This window comes from Sphaerodactylus townsendi, linkage group LG03 (genome assembly GCF_021028975.2).
Source record: "Sphaerodactylus townsendi isolate TG3544 linkage group LG03, MPM_Stown_v2.3, whole genome shotgun sequence".
In the NCBI taxonomy this organism is placed as follows: Eukaryota; Metazoa; Chordata; class Lepidosauria; order Squamata; family Sphaerodactylidae; genus Sphaerodactylus; species Sphaerodactylus townsendi.
This window is the reverse complement of record NC_059427.1, coordinates 154,499,623-154,520,041: the sequence shown is the minus strand read 5'-3', so window position 1 is coordinate 154,520,041 and position 20,419 is coordinate 154,499,623. Positions and strand designations below refer to the sequence as shown.

Sequence of the window (20,419 nt, the reverse complement as noted above, 5' to 3'; positions counted from 1 at the left end):
CAAATCTATTAGTAGTTCAGGAAGCAAGCTTGCCCACTAAATTATTACAGAGAAGTTCGTCTATAAGCAGCTGTTTGAACAAAGTGCCGTAGGAGTCCTGGCTTTACCTTTGATAAGATGTGTTAGGGAAGGTCATATACAAAAGCTCATGAGATTCTGTAAGGTCCTTAAGCTAACCCTTTATAGCCCACTGTGGTCTGAATAAATTTACATAAATGGTTCAGCTAATGCAGGCATACCACTAATTATTAGCTTTTTCTAGAGGATTGACCCTAGGAATGTGCAATATTTTTATTTATTTATTTATTTTATGGGATTTCTATACCGCCCAATCCCCAAAGGGCTCTGGGCGGTGTACAACATGGATTCCATATACAGTACATAAACAAAACCCCATTAAATTAAAATGTAAGTTTAAAAGTTTAAATATTTAAAACGCAGCAGTAATTCAGTAAAATGGCGTCAGCAATACCCCAGATTAAACCCTCCCAAAAAAGGGGGAACAAGACAGTAACAAAAGTGGGTCCCCTAGATGACAGGGGGACTCCGAAAACCGGAGGAATAGAGTAGAAGGGGCACCTTTTAGATTCAGGAGATTTCTACAGAGGCATTGTCACAGCCCTTTAAATACCAGGTCAATCTGGAGCAAGTAGCAGGTGATGCTATTTACCTTTATGCCATGAAAAATCTTTAGTGACCATTTCCCATTAATTACATCACTATTAAAAAGGGATAGGACTTTCCCCCACCCCCCTGTCCAGCTGGCAAGCATTACATTGAATGCCTTGAGGTTACCCTAGTCCAGAAAAATCAGAATAAACAGTGCAAAGCAAGCCAAATGCAGAAGTTCTTCCAATCTGTATACTTCATTTGCTTTTTTGCCATCATTTCATATGATTGTTTTGCTATCAAGTCATAGTTGACTTATGGCAACTCCATAGACAAGAGACATTCAGAGGTGGTTTGCCATTTATTGCCTGCTTCTGCATCACACCCCTGGTATTCCTTGGAGGTTTCTCGTCCAAATGTTTGCCAGGGTTAACCCTGCTTAGTTTCTGACACTGATGAGATCAGGCTAGCATTTCATACAGAACACAACATTCAATTTGTCCTGGCTTTTATTTGTTACCAGGGAAGTCACACTACCCTGGATATACACACAGCACTTGAAACCATCATTGGTGGAATGACCAAAATAGTCATTGTAAAGCTTGGCTGTACTGATCTTCTCCGATTCACTGTTTGGCAGCTCCTTAGATGCCATATCCCAGGGGTCCTGAACCATTTTGTGCCTGCAGACACCTTCGGACTTCTGACGCATAGTGGTGATTGCAGCCACGAAAAAGCTGCCACAGGAGTTGGCTCCAATCACAAAACAGTTATGGCAGCTTAACTTCATCCATGAAGATATTTGTGCTGTGGAACAAGTTGCCATCAAAGCAACATTTTAAAAAATCTGCACAGCCAATCAAATTTCGAATAGCTAGTCAGAAGCCTTGCTGGGAAACCTCATGTGTCCCTGCTCACTTTCTAGAAGCACCTGGTGGTGCCAGGGAAGAAGAAGAAGAGTTTGGATTTATACCCCGCCTTGGTGGGAATCAAACCTGGTTCTCCAGATTAGAGTGTACCTGCTCTTAACCACTACGGCACTGCTGATCCATATGCACCATGGCACCCTCGGGCACCATGTTGGGGACTCCTGCTACATAACCGTGACACTTTCCAGCCAAAATCAGTCCAAATACTCCCAAGCTGTGGTTGACGGTTACTTAAACCCACTCATGTGCACCAATGAACACTAACTCATACCTAGTAATTCACCAACAAAGTGGAATCCGGAAAGAAGAGCAGCTTCTTTGCAATATCTAGCATTTGAAGAAAAGCTGAACACAGAAGAGAGGAGGAAAAACACAGCGCCGAATGGTTTGCAATTTACATCTTTAATTGTGCATTCACTTGACACCACATCAGACCGTTCACATGATAAAAGACTGCAACGCCATTCCCTGCGACTCCCTTGACGACTAGCAGCTGAAAGCAAGTGTTCCCATAACACACTTTGTCCTGGCTAAAGAAATTATCATATTTGTTAAACACAGTGCTCCACAAACGTACCACTTCTTAAATTTAACGAGAGAAAGAGAGAGAGAAAGAGAGAGAGAGAGACAGAAGAAAAAGAAGAAAACAGTGTTAGTTTAGTGCCGCTCCTGAGCGCTACGACCAGACGTGGAGACTGTGACCTGGAATGTTAGCAGGCCGGGCTCTACCCGCCACCCGCACTTGGTGGGCTTCCCCAACACGGAAGGTTGTGGAATGTGAGCTCCTACAAGATGGAGTGCTTCTCAAAGGGAATAGTCAGCTCCTTAGCTGCTGGCTCATCCAAAAACCAGTACAGCTTCCCAGTATGAGGCTGGACCAGGGCAGCTGGCAGGGGGTTTTCTTCATTGCCTTCCAGGATGCGCTGTCCCAAGAAACAAAAGGTTCAAAGGTTAGAAAATTCAACGATCTGCATACAGTGCTCAAAATACAGGAGGAATGTCTGAAGTTTTTTTTTCTGTCCCAACACCCTTCCTCATGTTTAAACAAGATGAACATGAACTTCAGTTTTTGCTGACTAGAAAACAGGTGGCTCTGTTCAGATGAAACAGAAACAAACCCTAGAAGTCAAAGGCTTTCACGGCCAAATTCAACTGGTTCTGGTGGGTTTTCCAGGCTGTGTTGCCGTGGTCTGGTGGATCTTATTTCTAATGTTTTGCCTGCATCTGTGGCTGGCATCTTCAGAGGTGTATCACAGAGGGAAGTCTGTTACACGCTGGGAAGTCTGTTATACACTGGACACATGCAAACAGTGTGTAACAGACTTCCCTCTGTGATACCCCTCTGAAGATGCCAGCCACAGATACAGGTGAAACGTTAGGAACGAGATTCACCAGACAACGGCCACACAGCCTGGAAAACCCACCAGAACCAAACCCTGGAAGTATTCAGACTTTAAATCTCCCTCACCCCTGAGAAGCTGAACACTTTCTGGATCCAACCAACCCACTGGAATGAAGCTGCCCCTCAACAGTAGAGTATCCTATTACATGCAAACCTCTAAATTGGATCAAACGGTATAGTTGTGTTCTCCAGCCTCTGAAGAAAACTTTTCAATACTCAATTCAATCCTGGTTTGCAAGAACAAAGACAAACTACAACTTGTGTCAGATATTACCACATACCAATTTGTTGGAAACCACAAAGTGTTTACTTTCTGAGTGAAAACTGGGGGAAGAGAAAGGGAGGAGCAATGTGTCCCTAGAATATTGGAAGCCATTTTGAACCAGTAATACCTCATTCACTTTGGCAGCAGCTGCTTTTCCCTTATTATCAGACAAAGGCATCCGATACCAGAGTAATCAACTGGATGTGCTGCTTTGTCATAGCTATGAGCCACTGGTCTGAGAAGATGCTGCCACTGGATGGTTCTTCCTCTTTCATTTTCAGGAAAACAAGGAAAAGAAATGGGCTAGCTGGTTCCAAGAGCAGTGACATCCCTCTAGATTGGAACCACCGGGCATTTCTGCAGTTGGAAGGACTTTTTGGAGGACAAATTCATCTGTTTCTTGGGGTATCCCAATAGCATCCTAGGAGAAATTTGAAGCTACTGAAAGAGGAAAGGGGGGAGAAAATCATGCTCCATCTCAGTAAATTCTTCCACTCACAGAAACACTCCAGTGAATCCAACCCACTAATTTGTGTCAATCTGCTTCTTTCTTGGTCTTTCTAAAAGAGACAACCAGGAGAGTTACATACACATAGCCACAAATCTGATTTCACTCCTAAGCAAGACTGTTCAGTACATCAACCCAGCAACATAAAATACTCTGGATCCGGGGGTCTCTGGCATTTACCTTTATCACAGCAGACTTGCTGTCCCCAGTGGCAACAAACACCACGCTGCGGGCTGCATTCAGAACCGGCAGGGTCAGTGTGATCCGCTCAGGGGGTGGCTTTGGAGAATCACTAATGGCGGCCACTATCTTCTCTCGCTCCTGCCAGGAGAAAGAGGTCACAAAACAGTAGGAAGGTTGGCCGATTAGGGGATCTGCCTGGCATAGTGGCATCCAGGTCCTATTGAACCAATCCTTCCAAGCCATCATCTTTGAGTTTGCAACCAGTTTGTGCACAAAAGTTTATTCTGTAGGTATCCAGATCTCATTTGCTCTTAGGGTCTTAAAAAGACAACTGTGTTTTTTTTCTCAGTGCACAAAACCCAAAGTTAATCCCTTTAGCCAGGAACAATGGCAGGCCCTTAGGGTATGGATTACTGAGTTTGCAGCAGAGTTGGGTAGATATGTGAGAAGCAGGAATTTGGATTTGTGGAGCAAATAGCCTTCAGTATTATGTATGAATCTGTCAACATACTGATCCTGCCTTTCCCTCCAAGAAGGGCAGGTCAACATGCATCACTCCTTCTCCTCCTTTTGGTTTTTTACTCACAGCAATGTTGATTGCATGGCTTGCCAGTTGGGCCTTTCCCATTTGTTTCATAACTGAAATGCACAACACAGTTTTAAGTGTGCTGCTCTCCACGCTTCTCCCACTCACTATGTCAGCTGTGTGATCTTTACTGTTCTTGTTGCATTGTTTCAACTTGCATAATGTGCCTTTGACTCTCGATGGGAAAAGCAGACTACACACATAAGTAAATGCACCAAATAAACCCTACACAGGACAAGATTTGTGAATATTAAAATAATTCAAGGCTGTATTTCCACACGTTTAGTTATTCTTGGTGCCCTCTGACACTTCAAGCAGGTAAGGGTGCACGCACATGATTGTGTATAAAGGAAGCTTCTGGAAAATTGCGCTAAGCCAAGAAGACACTTTGCATGCCTGGCACTCAAGTGAGTTTTGCCCACTCCAAACTCTCAGGGAAGCATGACAGACATCCATTTAAAGGTGAGTGGCCTCTCACCATTCCACCCGCTTTACTCGCCTGAAGTCGCAGGATAGTGACTTCATGCCGCTAATCAGAATAGGGAAATAAAAATCCCAGATGGTCCAAACAGTTCAGAGTTGAAGGCTGGTGCATGCCCATTTCAGGGACACACATATTTGAAACGTTAGTGTTTTGATGCTTCAAGTCCACAGCTGATGCATTGTGCTTTGTAAAGAACACAGGAAGCGTTTCAAAACACAATTCCCTTTCAACGGAAGCCTCAGCAACTTTCACAACTGTTCATCTTGCAAGGACCGAAGTACATAAGGTTAAAAGCAATTTAAACTTACCGTTTTTCTATCCCCACAGAGCTCATAGTGGTGGAAGAGTCACGTGCCTTTAAATGGGATTTTTTGAAAAAGGAGAAAGAGAAGATTCCTAACATTTATGTGCACACGCACGCTCCAATCAATTTAGCTGGCAGTTTAATCAGCTAAAGCTTCAGTTGATCAGTTGGTAAGGAGGAGCCCATTTTAATTAGTTCGTTGAACTGTGATTTAAAGGCACAATTGTTTAGTCTTTGAACCTGTTTCTGGTTCTTATGTGCAACTATAATAGGGAAGGAAGAAGAAATCGTTGAAGCTTGCTTCTTCCTTCTAACGGCAATTTCACAGACTTTTCATTGCACAAATCTTATACCTCCTTCCTTCAGACAGATACTTTTACTTTAATCTAAGCATCAGACAAATTTATTTGATATAATTTATTAACTGATTAAGAAACATTTGATTAGTCAACCAAGTAGTCTTTAAATCAGTTGCCAATTTTTAACAAAATCAGCCACCCCAAATTTTTCACCTTTGAGGAGTGAGTCATCACAGCAAGGGTTGCTGAACAACTGAAGAGAGGAAAGGAGGAAGATGGCAAGTCAGAAGGCGCAAAGGGAAATAGCAAATATCTGGTCAGTATTTGGCAGAAATGCCTTGATCCTATCCACCCACACACCCTGGCTTCTACAGCTACCCCAGTAGATGAAGGGCCTCTTTGTGCCTAGACTATAAAATCTTTGCAGTGTAATCCTATGAGATCCAGCTAAGACCACTGATTTCACTGGACTCAGACTGGAGTGACTCTGCATTGGGTTCCATTGTTAATTCCCTAGATGCCAATGGCAACAGATTTGACAAAGGCCATGGTCTTGCTGATGCAATGCATTAATTAATTAAGTTCAGGATTCTTCCCAGAAGAGCTTTGGAGAGGTAGGCAATGATGGTGCCACAACAGAAAAGGTCCAGCTCCCAGCAGACAACAAACAAAGCCCTTGAGAAGGCAAGGAAGTTGTTAATACCAGGGAGTGTATTCTCTGAGGTTAGCTGGATCAAGACTGTTTAGGGCTTACTAACCAGAGCCTTGATTTATGTTCTGAAACAAACTGGGAGCAAATGTCGGCTTCAGCACACATGTGAACATACTCTCAGTGGCCTGTGTCTATGCTGTGTGTTGCTAAAGCCACCTCTTTTAAAAACACAGGTTATCTCAGGTTGAGAGCAAGATGCCCGCAAGCCTTAATCCCATTCCATTCAGCTGCTTGGAACATTCAGCTCCTGTTATCTGGGTCAATGCTAGCTTGCTCTGCTCCTTATTTAGCCTTAGGATGTATGACCTCCAGTAAGGCAAAAGAACAACAAATGACCCTGATCTCATCTCCCACCCTTACCCTGGCTCACCTGTAAGAGGGGATGATCAGGAAAGAGAGAGCAGGTGTGTCCATCCGGTCCTACTCCCAAGATCAATAGGTCAAACACAGGCATATCTTCTCCCTGAAAGGCCTGCCGGAGCAAGGGAAAGACTGTCAGCGTGTCAAGGGAGGGGATGCTAGCAATTCAAGAGACTGATGCACGGGTGACATCATTTTGACAATGTTTTTCCCCAAGCTAACAAACCCAGCAGAAGTCAGAATGTACCAGCTGATCACCGTATCCGGAGTGCTAAAACTATTTAAAGCTATGCTGTTGCTTGCAAGGACAGACGATTCTATAAGGGACTCCTACCTCGCCCAACCCCACCCTCTGGCTCCTGCTACCTTTGCGCTATTGTGCTGTGATGTTAGACGGCTGTTCATATTTTTTTAAATAAACCGCTTGGGTCCTGCTTTGCAGGAGAAAGAAGTATAAAAAATATTGAAAGGCATTAAAAAAATTCCATCTCTGTGACTAATAAATTCAGCTTGTAGTCTGTGAGTATAAACACTTGCCAATGGAATACCACTGGCAGATAATTCAATGAGGAAAGAGAATGCTGCCAACCCAATATTCCCTACTGGGCACCTGGCTTTGCCCACTGGGGCTGGAGAGCCAAACTCTGTTACAAGGTCATGCCCTAGTACTGGCCCATTGCCTCCCCCATCTAAAACTGTTTTGCTCTGAAGATTCCAAGGTCTCAAAAGATGGCGCTCCTTTAAGGCTATTGGCCCCTACACGCTCAGCAGGGTGTTGTGCTGCTCAGCATGGCACTGTGGGGCCACAATTAAAATATACAAATGGGGATCTACGTGGAGGCACAGGTGAGGAAAAATCCTACCTCTCCTTAGAAGACGAGAAGTTTTTATACCCTGCTTTTCTACATGTTAAGAAGTCTCAAAGCGGCTTAAAATCACTTCTCCTTTCCCTCCTCACAACAGGCTCCTTGTGAGCTAAGTGGGGCTGATAAGAGTTCTGAGAGAACTGTGACTGGTCCGTCACTCAGCAGGCTTCGTGTGAAGGAGTAGGGAATTGAACCCAGTTCTCCAAATAAGAAGAAAAGGAGTTTTTATACCCTACTTTTCTGTACCTTAAAGAGTCTCAAAGTGACTTCCAATCACAATCTCTTCCTCTCCCCACAACAGGCACCTGTGAGGTAGGTGGAGTGTAGAAAGTTCTGAAAGAACTGTGATTGGTCCAGGCTTATGCAAGAGGCTTCACGTGGAGGAGTTCAAACCTGGTTCTCCAGATTACAGTCTGCTGCTCATGTGGAGGAACGGGGAATCAAACCACACATGGCTGATGCCCCTTGCTGGCCCGTGTTTCATCCAACTGCATCTTCCAGCTGTCTACTTTCCCCATACCCACCCACATCTGCCTTCCTGGCCCGTCTGTCTGCACACCTCCTTCATCACCCATCTCCATTCCAGGCCACCAACACAACTTGGGGGGTGGAGGAGCCCACCTTTGGGTTACTGATCACAGGTGTGCCAACACAGCACCAAAAGGGAGAAGTAAGGAGCTAGAACCACTTTCCCCTCCTTGCCCGCTCCACGTATCCTTTGACACCACATCTTCATGCAGTATTTTGGGCTGCTACCAGGTCTAGAATAAAACATCCTGTAATGTGTAGAATGTATAGAAATGTATCGTATATGTGGGAGATCCCAGCTTCAATCCACAGCCTCTCCAATTAAAAGGACTGGACAGTAGGTGATGTGCCAGACCTGGGCCTGACCCCTGAGAGTCATTGCCAGTCTGAGCAGACAATTTAGCAGAAAAAGAAGAGGAGTTTGGATTTATACCCCACCTTTCTCTCCTGTAAAAGAGACTCAAGGTGGCTTACAAGCTCCTTTCCCTTCCTTTCCTCACAACAGACACCTTGTGAGGTAGGTGGGGCTGAGAGATTTCAGAGAGAGCTGTGACTAGCCCAAGGTCACCCAGCAGGAATGTAGGAGTGAGGAAACACATCTGATTCACCAGATAAGCCTCTGCCTCTCAACTGGGGAATCAAGCCCAGTTCTCCAGATTAGAATTCACCTGCTCTTAACCACCACACTAGGCTTGATAGATCAATAGCCTGATCTACAGTGAGGCAGCTCTATGTGTGTTCATATGTATCCCCAAATTGTTTAAAAATTCTGCAGATTCGGGGATTCCCTTGAGTTTGCAGAACCTTGTAACTTAGCTATGCCTGACCTTACTGTGAAGATTTGTCTATCAGCCCAGAGGGTTGCTCCTAGTCTAATAGATACAGGAAATAGCTAAAAACTGAAGTTTCAGTTTACACAGCTATTGCCAATGGACTTTAATCATTCCGGGGTACATTGTCCATTCTTCCTTTTGAGGGAAGAGTTCTTTTTTTCAGGAAGGCCAGTCATATTCTGCTATGGACATACCCTATTTCAGATCTCAAGCTCTTAGTGAAAATCGGCCAACAATTGCAACAGTCCTACAAATCAATCAGTCCCAAGCATCTTTGCAGATGACAGAAAAAAACAAAACTGGGCTCAATTTTTTTCCACCCCGTCAAACTTCAAGATGAGTTTGGGAAGGGCACCCAGTAAGGATTCTGAATTAACCTTCCTCATCCTAATAATTGCCAAGTAGCCCATCAATTGTCAGTATATGACGCCTGGAAGGTCAATAAGAGATTACCCTACAACACATGCTCACACACACCTGCCAGCCATACCTCTTTCAGCTTTGCCGCGTAATCTGTGGCTGCCTCTTCTACAGGTAAAGATGGGTTGATGATGACAATTTGGTCCTCGGGTATGGTGATTTTGGAGAAGAGGTAAGTCTGAAACAGAGAAGGAAATTAGGACAGTCACAACCACCAAATAACTGATCCAAGATCATACCTCTGACAGTCTCTTCAGCTTCGCCTACCAAACGACGAAGTCACAGTTGTAAACATTTGCAGAAGATTTTAAACTGGCACCCTGGAAAACTGCAGCAGAGATCCCATGACAAGGGTTACCTTGGCACATCGATTAAAAATTCTCTAACCATAGGAATCCTGCAAAAGAAATGTTGTTCCCATGAACCATCAGGAAGAGCACAGAGGTCTGCAGAGGTCCCGACTTTCATGGAAGCTTGCTGTGTGATCATGGACAAGCCCAACCTACCTGGCAGTGTTTTTTAGAGGACAAAATGGAGTTGAGGATAATAACATAAGCCACTTGGGGTCACTTGGGGTGAAAATGAGATACAAGTTAAATTAAATTTAAACATTTATCAGAAATCCTGCTCAGCCTCACTCTAATGTTTAGTTTATTTCAGCACCACTAAGGCTACAACCTAATGTTAGCTATCCCCTCTGGAATTAATGCTAACTTTTTATTCCTTACAAGTCCTGAATCTGTAAACTTGCAAGGTGAATGATACGAAGAAATGTTCAAAATCTCTCTCTCTTTGCCATCAAGTCACAAATCACTTATGGTGATCCCACAGGGTTTCCAAGGCAAGAGATTTGCCATTGCCTGCCTCTGGACTTGCTTGGTGATCTCCCTCCCAACCAGGACAGAACCTACTAAGCTTCTGAGAACTGATGAGATCAGGCTCACCTAAGCTATCAAGGCCCAGCAATAACTGTATGCTGCCAAGTAGCAATTGACTGATAGCAACCCCTGTGAGTTTTTCAAGGCAACAGATGAGTCAAGGTGGTTTGCCATTGTCTTCTTCTGCTTAGTAACCTCAGTAGCCCATGGTGATCTCCCAGCCAAGGACTAACTGTGGATTATTTACCATGCATCAACTATGCTTGCATGGCAAAGAGATCCTACACATGCATACCCACTTTGAAAACGAGTATGGAAGTATAGAAATCAATCCACAAAAACCCTGCATGTGTGTTACACTGAAAGCACAAACAGCTTGGTGACTGTGCATATCAAAAAGATTGTAGGCAGCGCACACCCCTGCTAGATGCTGCTGATTCACTTCCTGGTGCATTATTGTAATGCCTGGAAAGCTCTCTTTCAAGACCCTGCAAACAGAACTTAAATGGTACAATCAGCTGCATGTGCACTGAATGTGTTTGACTCCAGCTTCTCACAAAGTCCTTAAAAGAGCCAGAATACAAGGCTAATTATACAATCCACAAAAAGAGAGAATAGCCAGGTGAAATCATTTCCTCATTACAAAAACAGTGGAAAGCCAACTGACTGGTTCAAACCGGAGGAATGGAGTATATTCAAACCAAAGATGAAGAAACTCTCAAGGTGACATAATTTGCAATCCACATCCTCCTCCACATCAGAGATAAGCACTAAAACTCCAAAGCATACATTGGAAACCACGAAAACCAGGTGCATGCTATGCATTCATTTACTATAACATGCACAGTTTGCACACGTGTTCATGTTAACGTGTGTATAGGGGTTTCACTACTCTTAGGCAAGCCCTGTGCATTGGAGGGAGGAGCCAGAGCTCTTTCTAGAGGGAATTCTCCCCAAAAGCACCCCAGGGGGAACAGCCGCCACTCACTGCACTCCTCCCCAGTTCAGTTCCCCTCAGTCCGCCACGGTCTGCCTGTCACCCCTCCTCTACCCCGGGAAAAAAACAGGCACCCACCTTGTAGGCGCCGTAGTTGCTCTCCGGGTCCTGCAGGGGAACGCGGCGCTCGTCCACGAAAGCCACGAGCCAGCGGGCCGGGGCGGCAGCGACGGCGGGCAGCTCCTGGGCCAGAATCCGCACCAGGCTGCCTCCCGACAGGCCCAACGAGAAGCGCCCGCCAGGCCCGGACTGAGCCTCGCGCTGTGCCACCAACTGGGCCAAAGCCGAGCCCAGCTCCTGCGGGGAAGGGAAGACCGAGACCTGGGGCGGCGAGGCGGGGGCGGCGGCCGGGCCGCGCCTGGAGACGGAGGAACCGGGCATGGTGGGCCAGAGGGGAAGGAGCCGAGAGGGGGAACTGAAAAGCCCGGCAACGTCGCCCGGGGGGGCTCATAGTGCAAAAGGACAGGACCCGGGCGGAAGCGCAGGCAGAAGTCCCGGACATGGGCGGAAAAGGGACGGAGGAAAAGTTGTGTTACCGCCGGAAATAGGTGAAGGGATTACCAGCGCTCCGTCTCTTTTGCCGAATGAGGTGAAAACCATGACCAGAGCGTAGAGTCGGGAAAGTACAGGAAGCGCCACCGGAAGTAAATAAAAAACAGCCACAACGGAAGTTTGTGTGATCGAGGCAGCTGAAACTGCATGGACCGAAGGCTTTTGTAGGGCTTATTTTCATTTCTATCTTGTGTTTTCTCTCCCCGCCCCATCAAGCCACTGCCACCCGTAAACACCAGGCAGGTTCGCATATGAAACAAAAATACTGCTTCTTCCATATCAAAAACCAAGTTAAAATTCAAATACGCGCAAAAGAGAAAGCAGGGAATATAAGCTGTAGGCTCGTCTGCTTTTAAATATATTTCTGTATACTTAGGTTTATTTAAATATATCTACCCCGCTTTTGTCCCACTGGGAATTGACAGCAACTAAAAAAGAGTCTCGGAAGCGTAGACAGAATATGCGATTTCCTGCAGCTTGGAACGGCCGGAGCTCTATAGGGCAGGCTGGCTCAAAACAACGAGCTGCCAGGTTTTGTTAGTTTTGTGGATTAATATCCACTTCTTCCGTTCACGCAGTCTGTTCACTGATAGGACATGGTTCACCTTTACTGCAAATTACTACATTAGATACATTTAAACAATTCTTTGATCTGTTCTAAAGGTGTCCGTCAAAAACCTGATGTATGACAGATCAAAAAATTGTTGAGTGTTTAAATGTTTCTAATGTAGTAATTTGCATTAAAGATGTACCATGTACTATCAGTGAGCAGACTGCATGAACTGAAGAAGTGGATATTAACCCACAAAACTAGCAAGAAAACCTGGAGGGTCATCGTTTTGCATGGACTGATGTATACATGCATGCATACATACATACATACATACACACACATACATACATACATATACATATATATACATATATGTGTGTGTGTGTATATGCCTATTTGCTTGTAAATTTTTTTGCATATGCTTTGAGCACTTTTGATTAAATACTTGAATTTTATGCTCCCATAAAATGTTATGGGATTGTCTGGGTACCTCTCTTTGCTTTTTGTTGTTTGATTAATTATAAAGCTGCTTCATGTATTGGGGGGGGGGACGACAAACAGGAAATAAATTCATTCAATATGTTCTTTTAAAGTGTTTTATTCTTTTAAGTTTTGAATTTTGTTTTCTAAAACAAAGTTATATTTTGACAACATTGAAATGTAACTTTGCTTCAAACAACCAAGTTAGTCAGTGAATGATTTTCATTTAAAACCATGAATGAGCTTTTAGTGTTTTTTTTAAACAAAGGTCAACCATTTTCACCAGCAGTTCTCAGCTTGTAGGTGCCTTTGTCTTCTCTGAGGATTAAAATCACACAGCTAAAGGCTTATTGCAAATGTTAATTTCAGCTATGCCAGGTTCTGATGTGAAGTTATGAAAAGGCACATTTCTGAGTCTTTATGGGCGGGGGGTGGGGGGGAACCACTGTTTCATGTCTGAACCATAACCAAGGTTATGCTAGAACAAGAGGATGTGCTCAGTAAAATAACATAATGTTATTCTGCAGAAGTCCTTGCAAAATTGCTTTACACAAAACTCCAAACCTGCCAAAGACAGTAAAGATTCCTTGAACACACACGTTGCCCCTCTAACAGGGCTTCAGGCACAGAGACAACTGCACAATTCCAGTAAGTTAGTGTAAAAGATTTAATGTCCTCCCACATCAATTGTTTTCAGAGGGAAACCAGTAATAGCCTTCTATCACACGGCCACCCAGAAGACTCCACAGATTTCCCCTTCTTTTTTGGAAGTAGTGTGCCAAGTATAAATGATGCATCTGGGGTGAAAAAAGCAGAACAGTTGAACACGGTTCAACATTATGTTGCAAATCCCTTTGATCAGTTATCCTGTACCTCCTTCAAAAAGGAGCCCAGGTCAGCCAGACTGAGTAAGCATCACATTATTTAGTAATATTAAACCATTTTCTTGAAATTCCAGATGACCACAACTCAGTAACTTCACAACTGTGTGCCAAGAACTGCCATTTGCACAGCATGCCCTTAAGCAGATGAAGCAAGAAGATATAGGCTGCTTCCTTCCTGCAAATGCACAATGCAGACATTTGTAGAAGCCTGGACTTTTTGAACAGCACAGAGATCTTCAGGCAGGTCATCAAGAGCAAAGGGCATTTTTCTATGCCTAACTTCCTTTTTGGTTTTCCACAATAGCCTTCAAATATTTAAATCAAAATGGTCAGGTTTAAAAAGATAAGACTAGATGAAGAGATGTTGCCAGCCAGCCACTGTATAAATGCAAGGGCAGCTTTCCCAGTGATGATGACTGACAGTCTACAGTGAAAATTAGGAGTATGGAAATCCCAGAACTGGACGGTTTGACAACAGTAATCATGCTGCTGCCTCCAAGGAGTGGAACAGTGTCAAGACACGGAATAAGGCTATTGCTGGCTCAGTTAACACCCATCACATCGAGGGCTTTAAAGGTTACGATACAGTTTCATCAGCTGTTCCTGTTAGGTATGAAGTATCCCAGTGCCATGGTTGTGACCAAGTAAACCATTCTAAAGATTGGACGGTAGAAAATGGCCACGTTTTTGACCCAGGAAACGGTTACTGTGCTTTTTGAAAAAGAGGAAGAAAAGCCCACCCCCACGCCTTGGCTGGTTTTGTCTCTGCTATAGATTTTGTGAACGAAACTCTCACTTTGCCTTTTCTAGCCAAGTCTGTGTCTCTGCCCAGGCAAGGTTTCCCAGCAACCAGCTCTCCAGCAGGTAGAGCTTTTTGCTGATGTCTGATCCTGAGAGACACCTTCCTAGCCTAGATGTTCTCTCAAGCATGAGTCTAGATCCAGCCCGGTAGGTACTTGCCAAGTTTTACATCCAAGAAATATAACCGATCGGAGGTTTGGTGTGGATTGTAGCTTTCCCTTTGCAAACGGGTCTTCTGGATTTTGAAAGTGCCTAGGGGCAAGAAAAGAAAGGATTTTAAAAGGCTGGTTACAGCAAAGTGAATTATAGCATAAGAAGAGCCCTTCTGGATCAGACCAGTGGTCTATCTAGTCCAGCATCCTGTCTCACACTGGGCAAATAGTTGATCTGGACATCCAACAACAATGTAGAGGCAGAGGCCTTTCCACATTTTAATCATTCATTTTGTAAAGTATTTAATTTTATCCGTGTTGAATCTACTGCCCATCAGCTTCAATGAATGCCCTTCAGTTCTAGTATTTTGGGAAAGGGGGGGGGGAGTTCTCTTTGTCAATCATGCCCCCTGTGCAAAATTTTATAAACCTTTTTCATGTTTTTCCCTTAGTCATCTTTTTCTATACTTCCCTGAGGCTAGGAGAGAAATGGTTGTACCTATCGTTCAAAGTTAGATGGCCTAGGCTTGCCCAGTCTCATCAGATCTTGGAAACTAAGCAAGGTTGGTCCTGGTTAGAACTTGGTTGGAAGACCACCAAGAAAATCCAGGGTTACTATGCAGGGGCAGGCAATGGCAAACCACCTCTGTTTGTCTCTTGGTGTGACTTGATGGCACTTTCCACCTCCATGATTCAAAGCAAATGGTCACTGGGAAGACATGGGATTCAAAAGGTGCATCAAAGGAAATTGTGCTGCAGAACACCATTACAAAATGTGACTATGTAACAAGAAATTCCCTTTTGAATCCTGTTAGAGAACCTGCACTAAACAATTTAAAGGCTTTGCCTGTGCAAAACTGTTTAGCAGCAGGATTTACCTATTAAAGGTGAGTGTACATGTGTAGATTAACCAGTGGCGGGATTCAAATAATTTAACAACCGGTTCTGGTGGTGAGATTCAAATAATTTAACAACTGGTTGTTTACAAGCACCATTTCAACAACCAGTTCTGCCGAAGTGGTGTGAACCTGCTGAATCTCACCACTGAGATTAACCACCTTTAATTCTGATAATACAAAAAGCAAAGGGGTTGAGAGTTCAGTTCTTTGAACTACTGACCAACTAACCAGACAGAACACCTGGAGAAACTTGTCTTTTACTGAGATAAGGAATTTTTCCTTTTATTGAACAAGAGAGAAAAAAAATACAGGCATAAAAAGTTGACCCTGCAATTACTGTAAAGATAAATGCTGAAATAATTACTTAATCATATTATAGCAAGTCATAGTTTTAAAAGCAAATCCAGTTTCAGCTATCATCTCCCTGCTGTTAAGGATCATCAAAAAGTTCAAATTATCTCACCGAGCCTTCTTCGCAGACCTCTATCCAGAGAAATCTGGTTAGTTTCACAGAAGTGCATATTTATAGAAAAAAATGAATCTTATCTTTCTCCAAATCTATGATATTCCTGTGGTTATTATCTAGATGATGGATTGGTTCATAACTAAATGTGAGATAATCAAGGTAACTGACTTATCCATAATAGGTAAATTGTATACAAAGCACCTAGAGCGTTATCTTAAGACCTGGACATTAAAAACTCAATTATAGGTCAGGAACAAATAGGTTTTACGGAAGGCAAATCAACCATAGATCACCGCTTTCTCTTAGCATTCCTGGCCAATAAATATATGAATCAGGGCACAAAGAAACTTTATGTGGCTTTCATGGATTTGAAAAGTGCCTTAGATTCCCTGCAAGGCATAACTCTGTGGGAAAAACTCAGGAGATTACTACAAATGGATCCTCGGCTTCTATTTCTCATTTTAAAAATTCATTCGAATAGTTATAGCCAGATAGAATTTACAAATAAGAGGCGATCTAACTCCAAAATTTCCAATCTTGACAGGTGGCAAGACAGGGTTGCATTTTGGCTCCTCATCTTTTTAATTTATATTTGAATGATTTAGCTAATTCTACAAAAAGCCAATGGACTTTAAAATTAAATACTAGGGATACTCCCGTATTACTTTATACTGATGACACTACAATCCTATCATATACTAGAGTTGAGATTTTAAGATATCTCGCGGTACCATTACTGTCAATAAAACAGTTTAGTTATCAATTATACTTAAAATCAAAAATTCTAGTCTTCTCAAAATCTTGGAAACATAAAGGGTAGGTTGTTGGTAACAATTGGCTGCACAAGTTAAAGGAATTCCAGTTATCTTGGTATTGTTTTCCAGCATAAACTTCAATGGTCCAAACAAAAAGCAAAAGTAATTAGAACTACTACAACTGCTCAGCTTCCTTAATTACACAATTCTTTTACACCAAAGGCAACTGGTGTTCCAGCTGCTGTAAGAATATTTGAAGCAAAAATAATTTCATCCTTTCTGCATGGTTCACAACTTTGGCTGGGAGGTTTGACTCTAATATTGAGAAAATACAGTCCTCCTTTACACAGGAAAATCCTGGGTGTTCCAAAATGTGTCCCAAATAGGGTGATCTATGCTGGAACTAGGTATACACACTCTGTTAATGAAAGCTTGGATTATACTTTTTAAAATTTTGGCTAAGAAATATTCTTTTGGGGTGAAAGAAAATTTGTTATTCTCCTATTTAGAAATCTGACCGACTAGGCATATCCTGGTTTATTCCATGTTGAGATCCCAAAATAAGAACTCTGGGGATTCTCACTGGAAATTCTCGAACCTCTTGTGGGGAATATATATTTAGGTTGCTCAGCCAAAGAGACTGATTGTCTTGGAATTTCAGTCCCCTTCACCCAGTACAACCACCACTATGTTCCCCAGATTTTTCTAAGCCTACCTGTCCTATATGGAGGAGAAGTAGCAAAATACTTCTAAAGTCTCGACAGTCCATCTAAATTACATGGCAGAGCATTTATGCTTGCCAGAGTAAACGCCTTTCCTTCTAAAGTTACAATCGTGAGATTTCAAGGTGTTTTATTTGCTGACAGACGATGCCCATGCTTGTAAATGCCGTGGATACAATACAGCATATCCTCCTAGAATGTCAGCTACACTCTGCATTACATAGTCACTATATAACCCCGATTATTAAAGCGAAAACAAATTTGCCTTCGGCTTATGTAGTGAAGTATTGACTTAGTGATGCATCTTCTGGGAATAACACAGGGTCGCATGCGTATCTAAGCGGAAGTAATATCTCAAAGGCAGTTACTAAATGTGTGTCCCTGGATGTATCAAGTCATCTTAATTACAGTGATTTAATGTCTGAGGCTCAAATTAATTTGTAATAAACTTGTGAGAAGTCATTGTCGGTTTTAATTAACATATGGATATCACAATAGGTCTCCAGAAAGTTTGTGTATAATTTATCCTAACTTAGTGTATTGGATTCCTCATTGTATTGTTGTTTATGATATGAACATACTGTATGCAGAATTATTTATGCCTAATAAAGGTTTACTGTACTGTACAAGGTAACTGCAAAGAAGCATATCAGCATAAGCATATGAGTGACATCTGATATGGCAAGATAAGGCCAATCTGAACCCTTAATCTTTATTCAAAATTAATTAATGTCACTTTATTGTTTCAATTAACTATCTAAGGTGAAAGCAACGTTGAACAAACGTTGCTAACTCAGCAAGAAAAGAATAGGGATATCATACCTACTGTCACAAATTGGAACTCATTTAACAAGATCCAGGAGAAAGCTTCATGAAGGTTAAAACATTCCAGGTGTGAGATTATACAACACTGGGGGCAGGGATATTTGAGATGCAATGAATATTTCTGTAAAATGTAGTGGGTTACTTTTCTTACGACCAGCCCTGAAGCAAAACTCAAGAGTATTAAAGCAAATGTGTAGCCCCTTGATGACCCCAAAGTAGTTATTCCAACACCAGGCTTGAAAGCTCCACAGAGCTGCCATAAGTTAGCTGTGTCTTGACGGTACTACAAATAAACTCTCTTTGAGGCGATAAGGGATTTCACTGCAGGAAAGCATGTAAAGCTGATCCCAAGTAAAGTCCAGGGAGAGAATCTTTGATGCGAAAAACTTAAAGCCTAGTTATGGACCATGATCAAATCATCCCTTCCTGTCTTTGATAAGCACAACCTATATAGCTGTCCATTGCTCTTGGGCGTCCACAAGGGAGAAAGTGAGGCTCTTTGGGGATTCCGGCACCTATAAAACTTTGGCTAATTAAGGTCAGTCTCGGAGGGTGCAGCTGGAAGATGTAACAACCCTTGGTGGATGCTTCAGAAACGGCAGCCAGATTCACTTTGAACCCTGAGAGCCAGCTAAACAGTTGCTATTTTGCAGTGGAATATCAAGCTTCTATTTTTGCATTTCATTTAATTAAGGCTGCCACCTGATCCACTGATTCTCCCTCAGGCGATCTGTGTCATGGGCTGCTTTGCTTCGCTTCCAGTGGTTTTAGTTTTGGCCACAACTCTTATTTATTTATTTATTTGGTATGGGAGTGGGAGCTTCTCCTTTTCTGAAGCAAAAACAGAAAAAGTTTTCAAAGCCAGTCCCTGTTGCGAAAAGGCTGTTAATTCCAATGTGAGGGAGTGGAAGCAAGAATGCCAGTGTGCTGGTGAACAGGCAGTTTCTTTGTGGGCACGGACAATGGATTCTTTAGCAGCAAACTTGGAACAGCACCCTGGGCCTTTTGAGGAAACCCACTCAAAATACATCCTGTTTCTCTCAAACAAAAAGAACTGAGAATTCTGGGGGAGCTAGTTGCCCATTGAAGAACAGACTCGGATGTTGAGAGTCAAGAGTACGTGGATATCCATGCACACAAGGACCAATTCCTGCAATAAGTTCTCCACTTGTTAAAACATGTAGGCATCAGCAGCTACTGGGCAGGAAGGCTACTAGGTCAGCAGTCCCCAGGAGGTGGTATCTGCAATCAGTGGCGCAGCTTCCACAGGGCAGGGTGGGGATAGACACCCCGGGCGGCCACCACTGGGGTCACATGGGGGGTGGAAAATCGCCCCCACACCCCTCCTCCTTCCCCCCTGCCTAGCCCTGTTCTGCTAGGTCCACTGCCAGCTAAGGTAAGGGGGGGCATGGAAGGGGCACGGGGGCCCATGGGGATGGGGTGGAAAACTCAGAGTACACCCCAGGCTCCATTTTCCCTAGCTATGCCCCTGTCTGCAATGCAGCCACATCTGGAATACTGTGTATCATTTTGAGCATAACACCTTAAAATAGATACAGTAGGTACAAAAAAGGTCAGCCAAAATGATCAAGAGATTAGAGGAAAGGCGACAGAGTTTGATGTTTTTTAGTGAATAGGAGGATTAATAGGGACATGATAGAGGTTTATACAGCTATGAATGGAGTGGAACAGTGGATCACTTTTTTCCTTTCTTTGGCATAAACACTGAAAGGCATCCAATGATGTTAATGGGCAGTAGATTCAGGACAAATCAAAGGAAGTATTTCTTCACTTTCAAAGGGTAACCACATTGCTCTATAGTAGGACAGCTAGATTCAAGTCCAGTAGTACTTTTGAAACAAACAAGATTTTGGCGAGATGTGAGCTTTCAAGAGTCAAAACTCCCTTTGACAACTGAAAGGCCATGCCCCAAAATCTTGTTGGTCTCTAAAGTACTACTGGCCTTGAATATAGCTGTTCACTGAAACAGTAATTAAGATACGGCAGGGATCACCAAACCCATAGACACATTTGGAATTCTTGACAGGCATGCTGGGTGCAATTACAAAATGGCTGCCGCAGGAAGACAAACCAGCCACAAAATGATTGCCACAGCTTAACTTCAGTTCCACACTTATACAGTGTAGATTGTTGTGCTGTGGTGGTA

The 20,419-nt window shown here is 43.2% G+C and overlaps 2 protein-coding genes across 2 annotated transcripts in view; both read right to left on the bottom strand.

Annotated features, from left to right (window-relative positions):
- Positions 1-1,921: 1,921 nt before the first annotated feature.
- Positions 1,922-11,598, bottom strand: PGLS (6-phosphogluconolactonase). The gene is made up of 5 exons (XM_048489823.1): positions 11,242-11,598; positions 9,359-9,466; positions 6,652-6,753; positions 3,894-4,034; positions 1,922-2,461 (listed from the first exon to the last, which is right to left on the bottom strand). Exons 1-5 carry the CDS (start codon positions 11,542-11,544, stop codon positions 2,324-2,326), a joined length of 792 nt encoding a protein of 263 aa, XP_048345780.1. The 5' UTR covers positions 11,545-11,598; the 3' UTR covers positions 1,922-2,323.
- Positions 11,599-13,397: 1,799 nt separating this feature from the next.
- The window catches only part of SLC27A1 (solute carrier family 27 member 1), a 44,482-nt gene continuing 37,460 nt past the window's right edge, over positions 13,398-20,419 (bottom strand). The window contains exon 8 of the mRNA XM_048487514.1: positions 13,398-14,685. Within this exon, the coding sequence (XP_048343471.1) occupies positions 14,567-14,685 (119 nt within the window). The 3' untranslated portion in view covers positions 13,398-14,566. The remainder of the gene's footprint in view (positions 14,686-20,419) is intronic.